This window comes from Falco naumanni, chromosome 8 (genome assembly GCF_017639655.2).
Source record: "Falco naumanni isolate bFalNau1 chromosome 8, bFalNau1.pat, whole genome shotgun sequence".
Taxonomy (NCBI): domain Eukaryota; kingdom Metazoa; phylum Chordata; class Aves; order Falconiformes; family Falconidae; genus Falco; species Falco naumanni.
Window position 1 is genome coordinate 26,890,860 of NC_054061.1, and position 19,495 is coordinate 26,910,354.

Sequence of the window (19,495 nt, forward strand, 5' to 3'; positions counted from 1 at the left end):
AATAAAGTACGAACGTTTTGGTACAGAGTGTGAAAACATTTGCTCATTTTCTTTAAGATGACACTGGTCTCATATGTCCAAAATTCAAGACCTTAGGAACAGTTTGTAAGTTCCTGTCATTAGGTGTAAAGCTTTGCTGTCACCGCTTGTATCACAGGAGTGATGAAACGCGCCCTTCTCTCCATCATATTTTTGGGGGGGAAAACTGAATTTGTTACCTGGTTTTCCTTACAATGCGAATCACACTGAGCATTTTTGTGTCCATGTTTACAAAGCAACCTGAATTTCATTCCACTCTCAATATACTCTCTTAGGGCTAACGTGAGTAACATCCCACCAAAGAGTGAAACACTGGTGAGAGAAGGCAGACAGGCTCATTTGCCTGAGCATTGCTCACCCAGCGCTTGTGAAACAACGGTGAAACTCATATCCCACAGCTTATACATGTGCCCCAGTTACCAGGTTCTTGCTTATTCTGGATTAGATGAGGACCTTTCTCTTCCTTTCTCAGCTAGTGCTTCTACCTGTTGAGCCCTTTAATAACCAGGAACACCTCCCTGGGTCTCAGAAGGAGTCACTGACAACACAGGTAAACCAATCACAATTAAATCTGCCCTTTTCATACACAACAAAAAATTGAAATAATAATTAAAAAAATGGCCAGTCATCTCTAAATGTCCCTTCTTTTCATCACTTTCAAATGTCATATTAAGTCTTTAGAAGGCAAAGCGACTTCTAGATTGTACAATGCTTAGTATCTCTACTGTATGCAATTTTCTGTTTTCTGCAAAACTTTCCCTACAATCAAGGATACTTTTCTTCTTACACTATGTATCCTCTCTCTTATTTTTCTGTTTTAATCAACTTTACCAATTTGGCATACAGACATGCAATGAAAATGCAGCTCTACTAAGATGCTGCCTGGTTTTGCTTGCTAAGAGCGCTACTGTAACAGCAACATCCAAAAGCGAAGGTCGTGATCTGAACCGCTTGACAACTCAGAAAATCTGGGAACTCAAGTAAGACAATGAACTAAAGAAAGCATCATTTCATTTGTCGCTTCTGGTTTAAAAGGAATGAAAAGTTAATACGGCAATTAATAAAGAGGCTATTTTTCAACAGATGTAAATAAGAAGTGATTCCAAAAATACCCACAGAGCTACACTACCATAAGAGTAGAATAAGAATCAGCTCCCAGAATCCTGAAATCGGTACAATGCTGTATATATAAAGTGTCCACCACCCTCAGCTCTGACTCTGCACCTTGTATGCATTTCTGTCAAATACTATAAGAATTATGTGGCTTTCAAAATGAGGGGGAGGGGAGGGGAAAGACAACTAAATTCAAGAAAAGAAGACTCATTCACAGGTCTTGTATTTAGGTTATAAAATAAAAGCACTGATAAATGGAAATGGCAGATTTTCTGCCCCCATTTATGAGGTTTTACTGCATATTTTGGCAGGGGCTTTGCTGGTAAGGTCATTAACAAGCCAAAGGAGAGAAACAAACCCAATGCAGAAGAGACCATTTCATGTAGTTGTGTTCTATGTCTCCCACTTACACCAATGACAGCAGAGTAGTTATGTAAAAATACACACTTGAACATCTGTAAGATGATGATGAAGAGCATTTCTTGCACTTTTTTAAAACTAATTAAAAGTTTATTATTGAAAGAACCTCTTGCTGACACCATCTAATAACTGTGTGATGTGGCTGTCTTTTAATTAGGCAATAATATATTCAGGTCCCTGGGATAGGAATTAAACCACAATCACAGCAGTAACCTCCAGAAGCGGACAAAATGCTGTACAGATGTTTTCAAATCACAACAGGTCCATCTAACACATATCTGATCCGAAGCCAGCAAAGGTCACTGCGCGCCTCGTAGGAGCTGTAGGCACGAGCGCTCCCAGGCTTGGGAAGCAGCACTTTCCATGGGGCAGGTCTGGGATGGGGAACACGCTCCAGCTCCTGGTAAGGACCACAGGATGCTTCACATCCATCCAAGTGCAAGGTGGCTTTTGTTAGATTTGCCTCCTCTGTACAGTGTTTATGTTTAAAAATGTAAAAAGAAATCCAAATAGCAATCCCAACCCAAGCCCCTCCGCGTCGCACTCTCAGTGTTTCCTCTAGAGAGATCATGGAAAAGAACATGATCCTTCCCATGGCAAAGCGCGGGGACTTAAAACATTCCTGGGAGGCATCCAGATACTATACTGATCCTACAGTATGTAGAACAAAATAGCTTATCATTCAGATTATGCTCTTGGACAAAGCTGGATAGCTTCAAGGACGAGGGAGTTACCCTAGATCAGCACCATAAATGTTATTATATATGAAACAGCTGCAAGATAAATTTTTTCATACTACACATAGGTACAGTTGTACTTTCAGCTGTCTCGCTGCTGAAATACTGTACGTCTTACACAGATTTCTCTATTTGTAAAATATACTTACAATTCTTAGTTGTATATGAATGAGTAACCCCTTACAGCTGCAGAGTATTGAAACAAAAGCCAATATCAAACCAGATCTGGGGCAAGAGCCAGGGCATCAAACTCCAGAAATTTTTCATGTGAAATCTTCCTAAAAAAACGAACTTGGTAAACAGGGACAAAAATTACTAATGAAACTGGAAAATGTCTGTTAGTTAAATGAATAGTGCTATTAAGAGAACAAAGCAGCTTCACCAATTCATAAGCATGCTGCTTGTGACCTTTTTTTGCACTCTTCACCTCTCTCCTATTTTTCCTTTTCTTTTTTGAACCATCTGAGAGAAATCTTCCAAAACCTCTTCAAGGAAATAGTCTACAGCCACAAGACTTTGTGCTAATGAAGCTCCAGAATTATGAAGCCAGGGGTCAAGAGCACATCTTCCACAACGTCTGGGCTGAATTTGAAATTAAAAGGGCTGCTTGACTTGGAATAGAGGGTGAGTAAGGCAGAGGAAAGAATAAACTCCAGTTGGAAAGTTTACTAGAAGCAGAAAACATTGATTACTGAGAAAATCTGTAAACTATCCTCGCTGTTGGTGCCTCAGCAGCCATATGAGTACTGATCGAGAAGCAGCCCATCATGTTATTTTCTTTTTTGATAACCAGCATCAAAACACACCTACCCAATATCAAACTAAGGCAAAAAAAAAAAGGAAAGAGGAGAATGACAGAGTGACATAGGCGCTGTTTCTGTTCCAGTTGCTGACTGACAACACTGCCATCCCTTAACATGGTTTTATTTAGTTATTACAACCATCTCTCTGTAAATGACACTTAGGATTATTTAAGATTATGTTGTAATCCTTTTAATCCTCAGTGCTTTAAATTTCAGGCTAAACACCAAAGAGCAAACTAGCACTTAGCAGAAATATTTAAAGCATGTGATTTGAACATAAATCTTCTATTATTCACCACTCCTCTGATGAAGACCTAGTATATCACGTCATTCAGCCAACAAGAACAAACAGCACGGTATCTCACTGCAAACTGCTACACTTCCCCGTAGCATGTGAAGCTGTTTCTAACCTGTCCCTTCCCTTGGTGCTAGCTATATCATCAATAAAATAAATTAAGGAAAATCTGAAGGTTATATTTTGTGAGATGTAGATATTTTCAGTTACTATTAAGGAAAACTTGAAAAACAAAAAAACCCCACGTAATATGTTCATCAGGAACAGAAATAGATTGCATGCACAAATTGGATAGTGTGAGAGACAGATCAGACTTATCCTGTTAAACAGGGAGTAGCTCAATTAAAATGAGTGGAGTAACACAGCTGAAAACCTCATGATCAAGACCAGAAACCCAAATATCTGCCTGAATATCATTTACTTGCAGTTCCTCTTCCCCCCCGCCCCCCTCAATCATGTTTCCAGTTAGTTTTCTTTACGATACTCCTACACTCCATCTTCTTGTTACCATCCATTAACTGTCATATGCTTAGATTTTAAATTCAAGATTTCCTTCTTTTTCTTCAAACCAAAATCTCAATAGTAATTTTCTATTTCTAATCTATAATTCATGAACTCAAATTGAGCACCCAGGCTAAATCAAACTCAAAATTCTGCAACTACTCCTAGTACGACACATTAGCAGAAAGCAACCAGTGCTCTGTTTGAATCCAAAAAGAATGTTTTATTATTCAGAAAGTAATGAAACAAAACCCCACCAACTATGCTTTGTTGCCATGCATCGACGATATAATCATCCTTATTTCTGATCATTTCAGAGTTTGGCAGCTAATGTATTTAATCAAATAGTAATGCAATACATCTATATTTATGTTGAAAAAAAAATAATTAAAAGATCGCCCATGTTCTTTTCATTTGAACAAATCTATGAATAAGTAGACATAAATTATCAATATTATTCCCACCCACTAGGGATAAGTAGAACATCAGAAGTGTTTCCGGAAATATTCAGTACCCAGGTACAAACTGACCTCTTCGCTTTCGAACTCGCCTTGGAATCCCTCCAGACTATCTCATAAATCTTCTCTCTCTCTCTAGTCCCCTTCCCACTCTATCTGCTCATGTAGCACCAGTCTCGTTCAGTCCTTTCCTTTCCCAAAATGTCACCACTACTGATGCCAAAGCCTTCTCCTCTTTCGCTCTTACCATCTGGCATAATCTTCTTGTAGTTCTCTGTCTAAACAATGCTCCATCCCTTTTCAAAATGTGTCTTAACATATGTCCTTCCTCCCATGCTTTTACTTCTTAATGTCTCTCCCACTCACTTATTGGCTTGATGAAGACACATTTTAATGGGTTCAAACAGTAGTGCATGAGTTTCCTTTCTCACATTATTCTGATTCAGTGGAGTTACACCTCACACTAACAGAAGTGAGAAGAAAATGCATCGCAAAGTCTTCGTACAACCAGTTTGGTAAATCAATAACAGCTTCATTTGTCTTTACGTTGGAAACGCATTAGCTGCAATGAATCACCACTCCAATATGCATTTCTAAACAGAAATTTTGCTTACTGCAAAATGAGAAATAAACCCTAGAAGCTCAGAAGATCTGTCAGAGTGCTCAGGGGGTTGCAGAAGTGAAGGCTAAGGTTATCCTTAATCACATTCCAAGTGAAAAAGCTGAAGATTGACAGCAAAACCAAAATATTTATTCTAAAAATACCGAGGAAATGACAAAGCTCCAAGTGTTGTCTCAAGACAACCTGAAGGACGTGGGGGGTATAGAAGCATAAGTCTCACTGTCTTGAAAAAGAGGAATATTTCTAAATATTACATGCACTTTAGAAAGATGTCTAGAAAAATAAACCTTGAAAAAGCCTCCGTAACACCCAGCTGACCCAAAGAGATTTCTTCTCAAGAAGCCACATACAGTTCCTTAGGGTTTTTGTATGTGTGGTGCTTTTTTTCTTCCTTAAACCTTAAACCCAGGCACAGTTGGATCCTCCAGCATATTTTGTTGGTGATGATGCCAAAGGGCTATACGGTAACTAACAGTATCTTGACCTTGACATGTTCCCTTTTGCGTCTCTCCTCTCTTTATTGTTTGTATTGTTAAAAAATTCTTAACGTTTGAACTCTGGGAAACAACTCAGTTCATAGAGAATAATATTTTGATGTGGCTTGATGCAACTTTTAGTGAAACAAAAAAAACCCCACCCTTTTTCTGATATTCATGGCAGCTGGGTTATGTCCAAAACCTGAAGATGTTGCAATAGACTATTTTAGCCCCTAGATCCTGGAATGTTAACCTTGCATTAACACTTTTCTCATCCTTTCATCATCTTGGGCCTTGATCCTCCTTTTCAATTCAATGGGATTTAGATGAAGTAATTAAATAATAGTATTTTCCATCAATGAAGAATAGTCCTATGAGAAATGCATGTCCTTCTATGCTGGCCCTGACAGAGGCAAGCTTTTAAAATCCTCCCCTCCCCTTCCAGAAATGAACCTAGGTCATCACCGTCTGAGGACCCTGAACAGCAATAAAAATAAACAGAGTAACCGCACCGTGTTGGAGCAGTGCTTGTGTAAGCAGTTTGAAGAAGTTGTGTTTATGGAAGTCCTTTAGGTCAAGATTCTAGGCCTGAACCCAAAGCAATTAACTACTAAGTTTTAAAAACAAATTGAATATAGAGCATTAATCAATAAATCAACAGGTTCTCAAGTGTTTAGCAGACTCAGTCATCAGAAATCCTTCTCTTAGAAAAATAGTAAACTGATGCTTGATAAAATGTTACACTCCAGTATTGGTAAGAAAACTGGTGCATTAAATCAGTCTCTCGTTATTAAAACCAAGGAAGTAAAACCTACCCCTTAACTTAACAGACTCGATACTTAAATGAGCAATGAAATGCATGCATTGCCTCTTACCTGAAAGACATTCTTTCGGCTGGATTTCTCTGAGGTCCACTCAATGCGAGCACCACACAAATCCACACACTCAGGTTTATATCCTGGTTTCTAGAAAGAAAAAAGGGGGAGAAAAATCCACCATGAATATAACGACTTTTCACAAACAGGGACAGTTATCAGCTAAAACAAGACAAGTTCAAGTGACAGTTGTAGAACAGCTGCTGGTATTACTGGAAAAGAGTTCATTATTCCCCAGTATCATTAAATAACCACTCCTGAGGTGTCTTAAGTCAGAAGTAGTTTTTTTATACTAGATAGATAATTTTAAAAATTATTAGATAGTTTAAAAACCAGTCTCATATAACATAGAATGGATCAAAATACAAATGCATACACATTGACCAGCTATTTGAAATGCTTACTTTGCAAAACCTCTTGAAAGCCTGTTGGGTTTAAAGGTAAAGTTTTGTGGGTTTTCCCAATGCAAAGTTAAATGGATGCAGCTGGAAAGGACAGAAACTAGACAAGAACATACATCGTATCTGTAAGACAAGATAACTCCTTTCTCCAAACAAATTGTCATTTCTAGCTCCTAAAAAACAAGGCTTTGAGGGCATGTGTGACACCCAGAAAGTGCTCAACATGAGGGTAGCTCCACACGGTTTGCTCCTTCGCAACATCAGTGTTTGCATCCCAGAGCAACACAGCTCTGCCTCCCCAGCTCCTCTGTGTGGATACAAATAATTCAAAGAACAGATTTGTTTGCCTGCATCATTTACGTTGCTGGGAGTTGGTGTAAAGCACAATAATCCTCATTTGCCATCTAAGCTTCTTCTCCAGGGACTCCGCCTGTGCAGCACTTCTGGCAAAGCCCACATAGAGTAGGCTTTGTAGATTAGGTTACTGCACATCCCATACAACAGTAAAGATAGTACTGGTAACAATATAAAGCACTAAGAAGTCCCTTTTGGGTAAGATATGGAGTAATAGCCACGTAATGTAGTTAATCAGCTTGATGCATCTTTTTTTTGCTGTGTTGTTCTTAAGCTATTTTACCTTAAACAAATGGCATCAATGATAAAGAAAACAGACTTCGTGGAAATTAAGCGTGGCCAGTCCAGCATCAGCCACACAATCAGCATTCCAAAGATTGCTCACTGAATTTCTCTGATTTTATTATTAAAGGCTAAAACCCCACGTGTTCTCCAGGATGCTTTTGAGATGGGTAGAAAAGGCCCTATTTAGGTTAGAAGAAGCAGAGTAAAATATCCTGGTCGAGTAATTTGCAGGCAGAGTCTTTGGCAGTTTTCAGTACTGGAGTTGTAATTATGTTCTCCAGTTGCCAAACCATAAAACCACCATGGTTCAACTCCCCTAAAATTGACAGTCCTGTGTGTCTTTGTTCCTTTCTACTTTTTTTTAATTATTTTTTTAATGGAAGAAATATGCTATTCAAAACAGAAGAATGTTCCTGTGGCTAAACCAGTGGAAGAGCAGGCTTCAGATTTTTTTTCCCCAGCTCCACCCCAGACTTCCTGCTTGGCCTCTGACAAGAACTTAATCCTTCTGAATTTTTAATAACAGATCAAAACTGCAGTATTGATGTTTGATTTTACAAAGGTGTTGTGAAATTTAATCAGTTAGTGTTTGCACAGCAAAAGTGACAAAGTTGAGGGAAAAAAAAAACAACAAAAAACCAACAGACAAGCACCAACCTGCAAACAAGGATTCAAATGAGGGGGAAGAAATAAATGAGTTTTCAATATTCCTGTATTATACTTTTATAAATAGGGCTATGGTGCCTGCTTCAACTAGATCGCTCCCCTTGGCGAGCAGATACCCAAGGGCACGTCCCCCCCCAGGACCCCAGGCAATGCCCAGGTCTGCGCCACGCCCAGGGGGCAGCTCTGTAACCCATCACCAACACACAACGGAGCCTTGGCACAGCGGGCCACCCCGCCTTCTTTGAAAAAATTACCCAGAAGGATAGTTTGAGCCTGAAAAGACTTCACAAAGAAGGGCAGCCTTGTTCCGCCAGCTGAAAGAGTCAAGAAAGTTCGGAAACATGTAGTGAGATGAAAAGAAGAGATTAAAACAGAAAGAAAGAAATAGGAAATAGTTTCTTGATAGTGAAGGATACTGGGCTAAGGAATGTTTTCCGCAGGAAAACTGCCATGGCATTTCACACTGAAGTGAGAAATAACAGTGGAAAGCCCAGGGAAGTTTTGCAGGAAGACGGAATAGTGAACTCAATAGGATTTTGGCATCTCTGATTTCCGCGCAAAAATGTACACAGCAGCAGAACTTGGGCTCCTCTGTACACTCAGTGTTTAATTTTTTGTTGTTGTAGTAATCTGGAGTTTGTTTACAGCTCTGATTTTGCAATAAGCAGAAAAGTATAAGTATGTGCATCTCTCTTTCTAGAAAGGATGAGCTACAAGCTCACAGCATTGGGATGATGCACGTGTTTCTGCCATGTGCAATAATCAACTGGAAAACTTCTCTTTCGGAGAACTGAAAAGTTCTGCCCACAAAGGAATAAGAGGTGTCTCTGAACACCACAGGAGACTCCTGGGCATGGCACAGTACACGAGCCTTCTGATGAAGACTCCATGCAAAATCATTCGGAACCACCAAGCCTTAAACCACCCCTCACGCACGTCAGCCTGGGGAGCTTCACTCAGTGGGAAGCCCTGATCAAATCCACAGGGACCCCAGGAAAACCGCCTGAAAATTCATCCTGGCCTAAACACCATCCTGGTACTCCGTTTGCTTTCCATTTCATGCGTTACTCAGAGACACTACAAGGGAGTAAGTTAAGGTTACGAGGAAAGCCTGCACACTCTGCGTCCTTGCTTTGTGTTTTGCAGTCAGAGCAATTATGTTATATCAGTGTTGTTGGAGGGGGTTATGCTGCAAATTGATACAAGTGTCTGCTACAATGAAATCTTCTGAAACATGAATATGGATTTCAGCAGCGTTTTCAGTCACTAAATTACTTTGCAGATGGACTAATAACCTGAGGTTAAAATAACCTCTGTTGAATACACTATCTCCGGGAATAAACAGACTACTTTGTCTTGGTCAGAAGGACCAACCGATAACAAGATTTAACACTGGTAAGAAAGAACGGAGCTGTGATCCATTTAGATCACAATGTCCTGAATTTAAAACAAAAAGCAAGTTATATTCATGTGAATGATTAAAAAAAAATAAAATAGTATATCTAAAATACTACCACAGACAACCAAGGCAGCAGCAAACGATAATGATTTAGCTACACAGGATGCAAACCTGCATTTTCAGTAATATTTGTAAACAACCTTATTTTCTGACTCTTTCTTTGTGTGCTTTAATTGTTGTGCTCTATTACTGATAATACCAGATGTGGTCACCAGTTTCACCAGAAAGCTATGGATCCCACTTTTCCCAATGCGAATCAATAGGGAAGTTGTTACAGAGAGTCCTATGTCTACAGACAGAGCAAGGAACAACAAAAACTCCCTTTAGTGATTACCAGCTCTTTGCATTAGAATATTACTCCAGATTTTGGTAAATATAATTTTAAATCACCTCTAAGTGTTATCCTATCATCAGAAAAAAGAGGTATGATTAGAATGTGCTTTCATTTCCCTCTCTCTCCTGTTGCTTTTATTGTAAAATATCATTCCTTTTATAATGATGCTATCTTAGTCTAAATTTTCACTTCACGTACAGTATTTAATATTTAATAATTAATGAATTAATATATTTATAATACAAAGGAACATTAATCTTTCTTTTAAGTCACATCATTTTCCTACTAACAATAAAACTGCTTTGTTATAAGCCATACTATCGTGAATGAACATTGCTCCTATTAGATTATTTAATTAATGGCTGAGCTTGCCTTTCCCCAAAGTAAACTACAGCTGGAAAAAATAATAAAATCAGTAAACAAATGATTTCTAATGAATCCTTTTTTGTATTATTTCCTTTCCACTATCAAATTTATATCTGGTTAAATGGTTTACAAAGGAAATAAGCATAGAATTTGCTTTATCAGATGAGATCAACATGACGATTTAGGTTTTTTTGATGTGTGAAATTTGAGTTTAGGAAATTGGGTTATAAGATTTTGAATGCTGACAGCTCTTGTTGTTTTCAAGCTTTACCCAATTTGTTTATTTACCATTGCATAAGTTACATGCAATGGTAAATAAATACGCAATAGACAGAAAATGTAACTTTAACAGCTTTTTTTCACCGCTTGAACATTGAGTTCAAAGCCCCAGTGCTCAGATCTATCATGGAATAAATAAATAAAACAAAATAAACCCACACACTTTTTTTTTTTTCACCATAATGAGCAAAATATGGGATCAATATGTCTGTGTTCTTCCCAACACAGGAGGCAGTAGATGTTATCTCACTGACTGTGAGAACTGTTGATGACTGAGACTTCAGGGAAAGGGGCTGACTTCTCAGACGAACCTCTCTCATAACACACCTTAATTTTTTTAGCTAAACAGATTGAGATATGGGCCAGACACTCATTCTTCAGGCAGGTCTACTTCAGAATCTAAACCTCTAAAGAGCTAATGGGAATTTTAACCACGTGGAGGAGTCTCAGAGCAAAATCAAGCCTCCTGCGTGTTGAATTTCTGCTGGCCCATTTATCCCCTGGGATGTGGGTGAGGGCTTGCAAAGAGAGAGGAAACAAGGTTGCAGGTAGAAGTATAAGAAAGCTAGTAAATTATAAGACTAGTTCTAGTATGTTCATCTGAATTTATTTTTTTTTAAATAACATGATTCAACTTTAAGGAAAACACGATACTGAAAAAAAACCCAAACCATTAATTCAAGCTGTACTGTTTTCATGGCTGCAGAAAACTTGTATTTTCTAGTTGTACTAGCACAAACACAAGCAGAAAGTGCCACATTTCACCCTTTATTTATTTTTATTGTTTCAGCTGTTTATTGTTTTTTTGCTACAACCCTACCTTCTTTCCAAAAAAAGTAAGGCATTGAAAGGCATTCTTTAAAGCTGATTTAATGCAGGTGGCATTGGTAGATCAAGAATGTATAGAAGGAAAGGTTTGCATCACCTGCCATGGAAAAAAACCCCAACCTAGCTTATTGTTTGTGACTCCTGCCAAAGAGAGCACCTTTGTGGCCACCCATCATGCCAATGAGGTTTGGCAGGTTTGATCAAGCCTTGAGAGCCTTTCACAACAGGGCTTTGTCAAACCTGTCCCTTCGCTGCCCACAGTGTCACACATTTCCTGAATTCCCCTTTTGTTGCCCACATTCAAGTTCATCGGCTCAAACTCGGCAGTAACTAGCGCTGAAGGGATACACGCCATTATTGCTTGCGCAATGTAGCTGTCACATCTCTGAAGACTAAGATCGGTGGTTTTTCCTTGGGGCACAATAAAAAGGTACTGCAAATTTCACTTTGTAGTAACTACAGGCTACAGAAATTGCATTAGCTGCATTAGATGGAGTCATAGAAATATTCAGGAAGGTTAGTGGGATATGGTAGATGTCACATCTATACTACGATAAAAAATCACTTTGCTAACTTAGAATGTTTTCTGCTTTGGTAACACCCTATATTAAGGTGCCATTTATAAATAATTTATTATTATTTATTAATGTATAAGCCACTTTATAGGATGGTAGATAACAAGTTAAATTCATGTATTAAAGATGCACATACATGGTTTAATATAATTTACGTCTCACAATATCCTTTGCAACAGATTCTCATCGCATCATCTGTTAAGCATTTATTACTAATGCATTTTATAACATACTTTATAATACATTATTTGAGGAAGTAGCTGCATTTAGTGATCATTTTCATAAATAAGAATAAAGCATTTATAAATGGCACCTTAATTTAAAGTGTTACCTTCACATTACTGGCTAGTCACTCACCATTTGTCTCACTTTGCAATTATTCTCAAAATGCACCTCTTAATAAAGGACATGCTAAGTCCCATTTCTTCTTATACACTACATCTGATTAAGAGTTTATCATGGCATTTTCCTTCAGCTGCTCTCAAACCTTGGAAGGTTGTCTGCTCAGTCTGAATTAGCCTTGTGTAAAGGCCAAACTTTTTATACTGAAATTACAGTTGCAAGGAAGCAGAGTGTATTGGATGGTCGATTGCCTACCAGGTTGGTCAACGTCGGCTGCTTGGATTCTTTGTAGAATTCTATTTTCCGAGCAGTGAGAACAATCCAGGATGTGGACCAGTTTTTCCTTAAAAATAAAATAAATTAAAAAAAAAAAAATCAGTAAGGCATGCAAGCAGGAGGTAAAAGGTGCACCATTTGTAGACTTTTCAAACTATTTCATGTCAGAAACAAAGTCAATATCAGCATTTAAATAATATCAGTTAAAACAAACAAATAAATAAACAATATCAGTTTAAACTCAACATCAGCAGTGCATTCCCACCAATGCTGATGGAGTTGCACACCATCCTAATTATACCTCTGTGCGACTTAACAAACTGGAAGGCCTTCTTTCTCCTCCTTTGTGTTTTGAAGCCTATGTATGGTCCTTTTCCACCATGGTGCATTAACCACAGGAAAACAGCGGGATTATTCACACATTCTTAAAGTTCACAAGCATTTAGAGGACTTCAAAATAGCTGGTACACTTCTGGTAACCAACACATAGAATGGGACTGAGAAGGAAAAATGTAATTGCAATCTGACTATAGAGAGCTTAGCAAAAGGTCTGTTTTTAAAGGTCCCAAATACTTTCTCCTTTCCCTAAAATAAAAATTTACAGGCAAGCAAGGAAGACAAGAATGATATCTGAGAGAGGTTTAAGTAACCATTAAACCTTAGAAGTTCATGGTACAGCACTAGAGACCTGGCAAACTGCTAGGGCCGAGGAGAAGTTAAAACACACAATAGATATGCAAAACAGTGTCCCCTGATGCAAAAGAACATAAAAATAAACTCAGAAGAAAATGACATTATGCATATTACATATAACGTGATGTTTCAAACCACCATTTAATCATAAACAAATGGATCTGATCTGGTACAAAACTATTTTTAGATCAACATCCAAAGTTTGACTCTCCAGTTTGGGGGTCATAACATCTGATATTTAAAAATGCTCATAATCCCACCATTTATTTGCTTTACATGAATGCAAACCACAAAACTGAACATTTTAGAGCAAACCTGAAAACGTGCGTGACAAACAGGCAGTTTCATGTGTATGTTGTGGTGTGTTAAAAGCAGGGAACTGAATGTAAGGGCACAGAGGGCCCAGAGAGGAGCTGTTAGAAAACTCTTTTTCCTCTTTTTTCTATCTTGCCTAGTTCCTATGAGAGTTCTCTAAGTAGGTATTCCTGAGTAACTCAACACACCCATTTTTTATTCTAGCAAAAGTTGGCTTTTTTGAGTTTAAAAGCCTGTCTTCACAATGCTCACTTCCAGATCCATCTCAGAGCTCTGCTGCACTCAATAGCCCATCAAACTGCGCATCAGGCACAGCAACAGGCAGCTCTTCTATTAATGACTTCCCTATTTAATATGTTTCAGTCATCAGCTTAAGAAGCATAACCAACATTAAAGATGAAGCACTAACACCACTGGCATGATCAGAGGAACTTGCACTTGCTGCAGTGTGGGCAGGATTTCACCCAGTGTGATCATCCCTAAAATGTGGCTAACAAGAGGCAACAGTGGAAGAAACTCTCTGTGAAGGAGAGCAAGACGTCCAAAGAAATCAGGACTGCATTTTTTTATGCCATGTTAAGGGGATAAAGAGAGGGGCACTGGGGAAGAGACAGAAACAGCAGGGTTTTAGAAAACTGCCAGACCATCACTGATAAACATTTTCCAACAAAAGGATGGTGTCTGTAAGTAAATTTGAAATTTTCAGCTGACTTTATTACCACTATAAAGCTGTATTCTTAGCTAATGTGGCCTATGGTCATAGCTGCAGATTGTGTATATTGGCATAAAGAACTGCTCAACCTCAGTTAACTATTTTTTAAATCCTTAGAAAACAAGGGCTGTAGGTGAGAATCACCATCAAGGTACTGAATACAAGTTGTCTATTGGTAAGGACAATGTGAACTCTTTTTCATTTTCTTTAATTTTTTTTTTCCCCTACTCAAAAAAGGTCTTGTAAGTGCACAGGGGAGTAAAGTGGCCAAGTATGGTCTGTGCCAGTTGAAACAGATTTTGCTGTGACTTAGATATCCTGGATAAATATGGATTACTAAATTAAAACCCTTGTGACACACCTTAGCGTCAGTACCCAACTTATTCCAAGTGTTTGACATTAGCTATGGAGAGGAGCATTTCTGCATCATGGACAGAGTGCTGCTTGTTCCAGCTGTTTGCAGGGCAGGTTCTTCTAGCTGAGATATACAGATCAGTAATGGCGTTTGGAGGCCCCAGACTTGTGTGCAATCTTCTTAAGGGTCAAATTTCTGATCAAATAAACTAGGAAGTTTGCCAAGATTTGAAAACATTTCATTTCAACCTAGACCTCACTACAAAAAAATATTTTAAAATGTACTTCTATTTGTGGTTTTCAAATAAGAAGTCAACAACAAAGAAATAAGAAATCAATGAAAACTATAGCTTAAGTTACATCGGGTGAGATGCTTTACTTCAGTTTCATTCTGAATTTTAAAGGATGAACGCTTTAATTCCATTGGGAAAGAGAAAATTTAGTGGGTTTGGAAGAGACTATAGGAGTAATAGAAGCTATGTGGATGCAACCGAATTTCACCATACTATCTGCAAGAAGTTCCCCCCCCCCCCCAAAAACAAAAAACTTAGATTCCGCAGTTCTTTTATTCTACGGTTCTTTCATTTAAAAAGTGATGTTTTAAAATCAAAACTTCATTACCTTTGTGACCTAAAGATAAAAGTGATATAAACCAGACAACCTTTTTATCAAGTTTTATCAGGTTGACCATAGAGACATACATCAGATTAAAAAAAAAAAAAAAAACAACCAAACAACAAACTAATAAAAATTAAAGAAATGCTTTAATGTCTATTAGTGTCTGTACAGATGGGCACACATTGTATTGCATGAGACGCGCGCAGTGAGTTTTTGAGCCCTACAGAATTTTACACCAACACTATCCAAGATGCCGCTTCCAGCCCCCGAACAGCAAGTTTTGGGAAGTGAAAGGAGTCGGACAAGGCGCACGCAGGGGCGATCAGTCCCCCTACCCGTCCTCTCTGTGTAAGAGCCATAGAACCAGCAGCACGCTAGAATTAAGGAGGATATCGCAGGGATTCGCGGCGGCTGCGGTGGGCAGCGGCTGCCGCCCCCCCCCCCCCCCCCCCCCCCCCCGCCCGCTCCCGGGGGCCGCCGGAGGAGCCCCGAGCGGCGGCTGCATTTGCATTCTGTCAAACGGACACCTGATGGCAGCACGCTATAGCTGCATCGCTATATACATATATACGGTGCTCGCCATCTCCGAGGCAATTTCAAAAACAGGCAAAGCTGTTCAGGGCTATTCAAAAACCGCAAGTGGCCGAGCCACCCCGCCGCCTCCCTGCGCCCACGCAACGCCGGGAGCCGCTCGGTGCTACCGGCCACTGATGCGCTGGAAGGAGCAGCTCCCTCCTCATCCAGGCACGGCCACAGGCCCTGTCTGGCCTCTGCACGCCCTGCAGAAGCTTCTTGCCTGTGTCCAAGTGGGGAACAGAGTATTTATCCCTGGCTTTACCGCCTTTTCCTGCAATGCAAGTTATCCCAAGCTCTGGCAGCACCCAGCTGCAGCAGCCTTGGCCAAGAGTTGACAACGTTCTTGCATCAACGGAGAGGTTGGTCTCTGTGACCTCCAGGCTCCCTTTTCAATGAGTGTTTCTTGGATCCTTATAGTTTAAGGCCCTATAGCAGCTATGAGAACTTATTACCTGGCTCCTTTCTCCAGGCCAAAAATATTTGACATTACTCTCTCCTTCTCATTGGTAACATACAGTGCTGGTCACATCACTGCTACTCCTTTACAGGCATCAAAATAGAGCAAACCATAGGAAATTCTCCTCATAAAGGCAGCATTCGCATTACTTTCACCACAGCCATGCTGACCATTTTTGATAATCTTTTCTTGGCATTACCACTTGGTGGGTTCCTACATTGCATCCCTGACTCCTCAAGCACACACTCAGCACCTGAAATTTGCCTGCTGGAAAATAAAATATTGGTTTGCCTGGTGCCTTAAGGTCGTCCTCAGTATGGGCATAATATAAATAATATAGGGATTAACATTGACACACGATCATTGCAAGCAATAAGCCCGTTCACTGCTGTCACTTGGTTTCTGGGACTGTAATCATACATTGGCTTAATACTGAAACAATGGCAATTTGGCTATTAACAGCAATAATAGCTAATTATACTTAAACATGCATCAACTCTGAATTTTGCAACTGATAAGTCTGTAACATTAATTTATAATACCTTAATTTCTTGCCACCATCTGCTATTTTAGCTTTTAGAAGATATCCTTCTTTCTCCACTACCTACAAGAAACAAAAAACAAAAAACATACATGTCATAACCATATCATTTATTCAGATGAATGAATGCACTTAGCACATGCCTAAGAGCCTGCATCTAGCTAATCTAGTGTGGGAGCCTTTTATCACTAATTCTCAGTTTAGTCACCCGTTTTTTCTGATACAGTCAGCTCTTCCAAAAATTTGAGAAAAGCATTTAAAGTCAATCAGTACACAGAAGTAACCTAGAAGAAAAAACAATAATATTCTTTTTATTGATGAAGAAGAAATTTATCTTAACACAAGACAATTTTCTAGCTATAAGTAAAAAATTAGCTGAAAATATATTGCAATTATGTCAAGGTATCATTTGATATATTGAGTTTCATGAATAGCTGTGAGCAACACACCATACTTCTGTAGAAGCCTCTTGCTTGTCATATTCTAAAAAGAGTCATGTTTAGTGGTAACCAGTGTCAGAGAAACATCAAATATCTGTAAAACAGGAAAAGGTACATTGCCTTCACAGGTGCCACGTTTTGCTTTGAGTCAGCACCAAACCAAGGCTCATGCAAGATGTTAAAATGCATCATGCTTTTAAGTGGTGCCATCTTTTGGATGAGTTCTGGTACTGAGGCACTCACCCCACCCCAGCCCTGAAAAGGTCACACTTCACGGGTGTGCATCCACGTGCGGGGAGAACATGTCTGCAAGTTTCCAGCTGAACTAAATGATCTCCTAGTGTTGTGCAGAAAACCAACTGGAGCAGCTCTGTCAGTCCTCAACATGCAAATGGAAAATACAGCCACATTGTGCATCTTCCAAAACACACCCAGAAAGGCAAAGCCCTTAGCTGTCACCTGGACAAGGCAGTATGTGATATTAGCCACCTGCTGTCAGCTCTGGAGATCCCATGCACTGCTATTGCTGTCACTGAAACCTCGTCCCTTTTCTGTCCTGTCAAGAACAGAGTGAGGACTCTACCGGTACAAAGGATGCTGCAACGCTTGGTTGTAAGGTACCAGCATTGTGCCTGAGCTTTGGTGTATGAGGAGCAAGTCCCAGGTTTTGTTTTTGGTTTCGGTTTTTGTTTGGGTTTTTGGTTGGGTTTTTTTTACATTTCTCTCTTGGTTTATGCTCCTCCACATCTCTGAACACGTTCCTTAAGCCACAGGCCCTCACAGACATTTGGTTCTCTATGACCTGCTGAAACATCCCTTGCAGAGTTGGGCTATACAATTTGGGATAAGAGTTCTTTTTCATGATGTAAATTTATATTTAAAAATTTAAGAACAAACAAAACAAAACGACTGGTCTTCAGCCAAACCCATTGACCTGCCATCACATCAGGTCTCATTAGCTAAGGATGTCCCAGCTGTGTCAGTAGTGGGAAAAGCAGCAAAACCATGACTCAGAGAGGGGCTGTTTTCCCTTGCAAACATTACTGAGTAGTGTCTGTCTGGGACATCAGAAACGTTACATGGTCTTTATAGTAAATTGTATCACAAGTCAATTTTGTTACAGTTTCAATAAAATTTTGCTGTCTGCAAAGCCATTAAATAATAATAAAACATGCAATGTAAGGATTTTTAAATCAAACATATCTGTTATTTTGATTATACAACATATAATGATATTAACAGTGTAATATGTTTAACTATTGTCGTAGATTTTGCCTGTTGTTGATATGCAGCATGTAATGAAATATATATTGTGCACATATCTCTTTGTACCTATGAAAGGGTCTGTAGGTTGGTGGACAATGATTTAGGTGACATTCTCATATAGGTGCATGAAGATTAATGTGTGCATTTTCTATAATTTGTACTTAACTCATGCAAATTCCTGTCATGCATATCATTGCCATAGAAAACCAAGAGGGAAAGTATGTAGGGATTATTGTGCAGAGTCATGTCACTATTTATCTAGTGATGGATGGATGAACTATTAAAGCTAAAATAGGACTTAATCCCCATCTCCACCTACTTTTTTTTTTTTTTTAATCAAACTTACTTTACATCTTTTGATATTTTTCTTCCCCTTCTAACCTTTCATTTTTGTAGCATAAAAGTTCTGGTGCTTGGCCAGGGCCAGAGATGCCAACTAACATATGAGAAAGGTTATTCTTTTTAATATTTCTATCCATCTGGAAAGAGAAATTGGGAGGAGCATTGGCTAACCACTCAAGCTGTCGATTGCTTCTCTGAATCAGACCCAAAATCTCATGCTTTCAAAGTTTACTGACCACCCTTCCCAAACTGTTCTCTTAACCAATCCAAAACCAAAGGCAGATATGATTTTCAACATCATATCTGAATCACCTCTATTCTCACATTCTGAGATGTTAAAAATTGGATATGCTTCCAGATGAAAATGTTGTTGCTCAATCATATTTTCCTTATAATTGTCTTGAGCTGGAATATCAAATCCACTAACAAATGTTGGCTGTATAAAATGTCCTGATTTAAATTACATAGCTCAAATCCAGCATTTGTTATAAATTAAACAGCTCAAAATTGAACAGCACAAAAATACAAGATCTTCAGTTAATATGAGACTACTCAGTGCTAAGCAAAGTAATTGTCATAGTACAGGTTGAGTTAGTACAGGTGTCGTCTTTAAAAAAAAAAATCGGCATGGTCCTCATTAATTGATAATGTGCACAGTCTTCTCTGTAATTGCTATA

The 19,495-nt window shown here is 38.9% G+C and overlaps 1 protein-coding gene across 6 annotated transcripts in view; it reads right to left on the minus strand.

Annotated features, from left to right (window-relative positions):
• The window catches only part of ARHGAP15 (Rho GTPase activating protein 15), a 348,344-nt gene that overhangs the window by 264,769 nt on the left and 64,080 nt on the right, over window positions 1-19,495 (minus strand). For all 6 annotated transcript variants that reach the window (XM_040603145.1, XM_040603147.1, XM_040603149.1 and 3 more), the window contains 3 exons: window positions 16,772-16,833; window positions 12,484-12,571; window positions 6,340-6,429 (listed from right to left, as the gene is read on the minus strand). In XM_040603145.1, coding sequence (XP_040459079.1) covers window positions 6,340-6,429; window positions 12,484-12,571; window positions 16,772-16,833 — 240 coding nt within the window. The remainder of the gene's footprint in view (window positions 1-6,339; window positions 6,430-12,483; window positions 12,572-16,771; window positions 16,834-19,495) is intronic.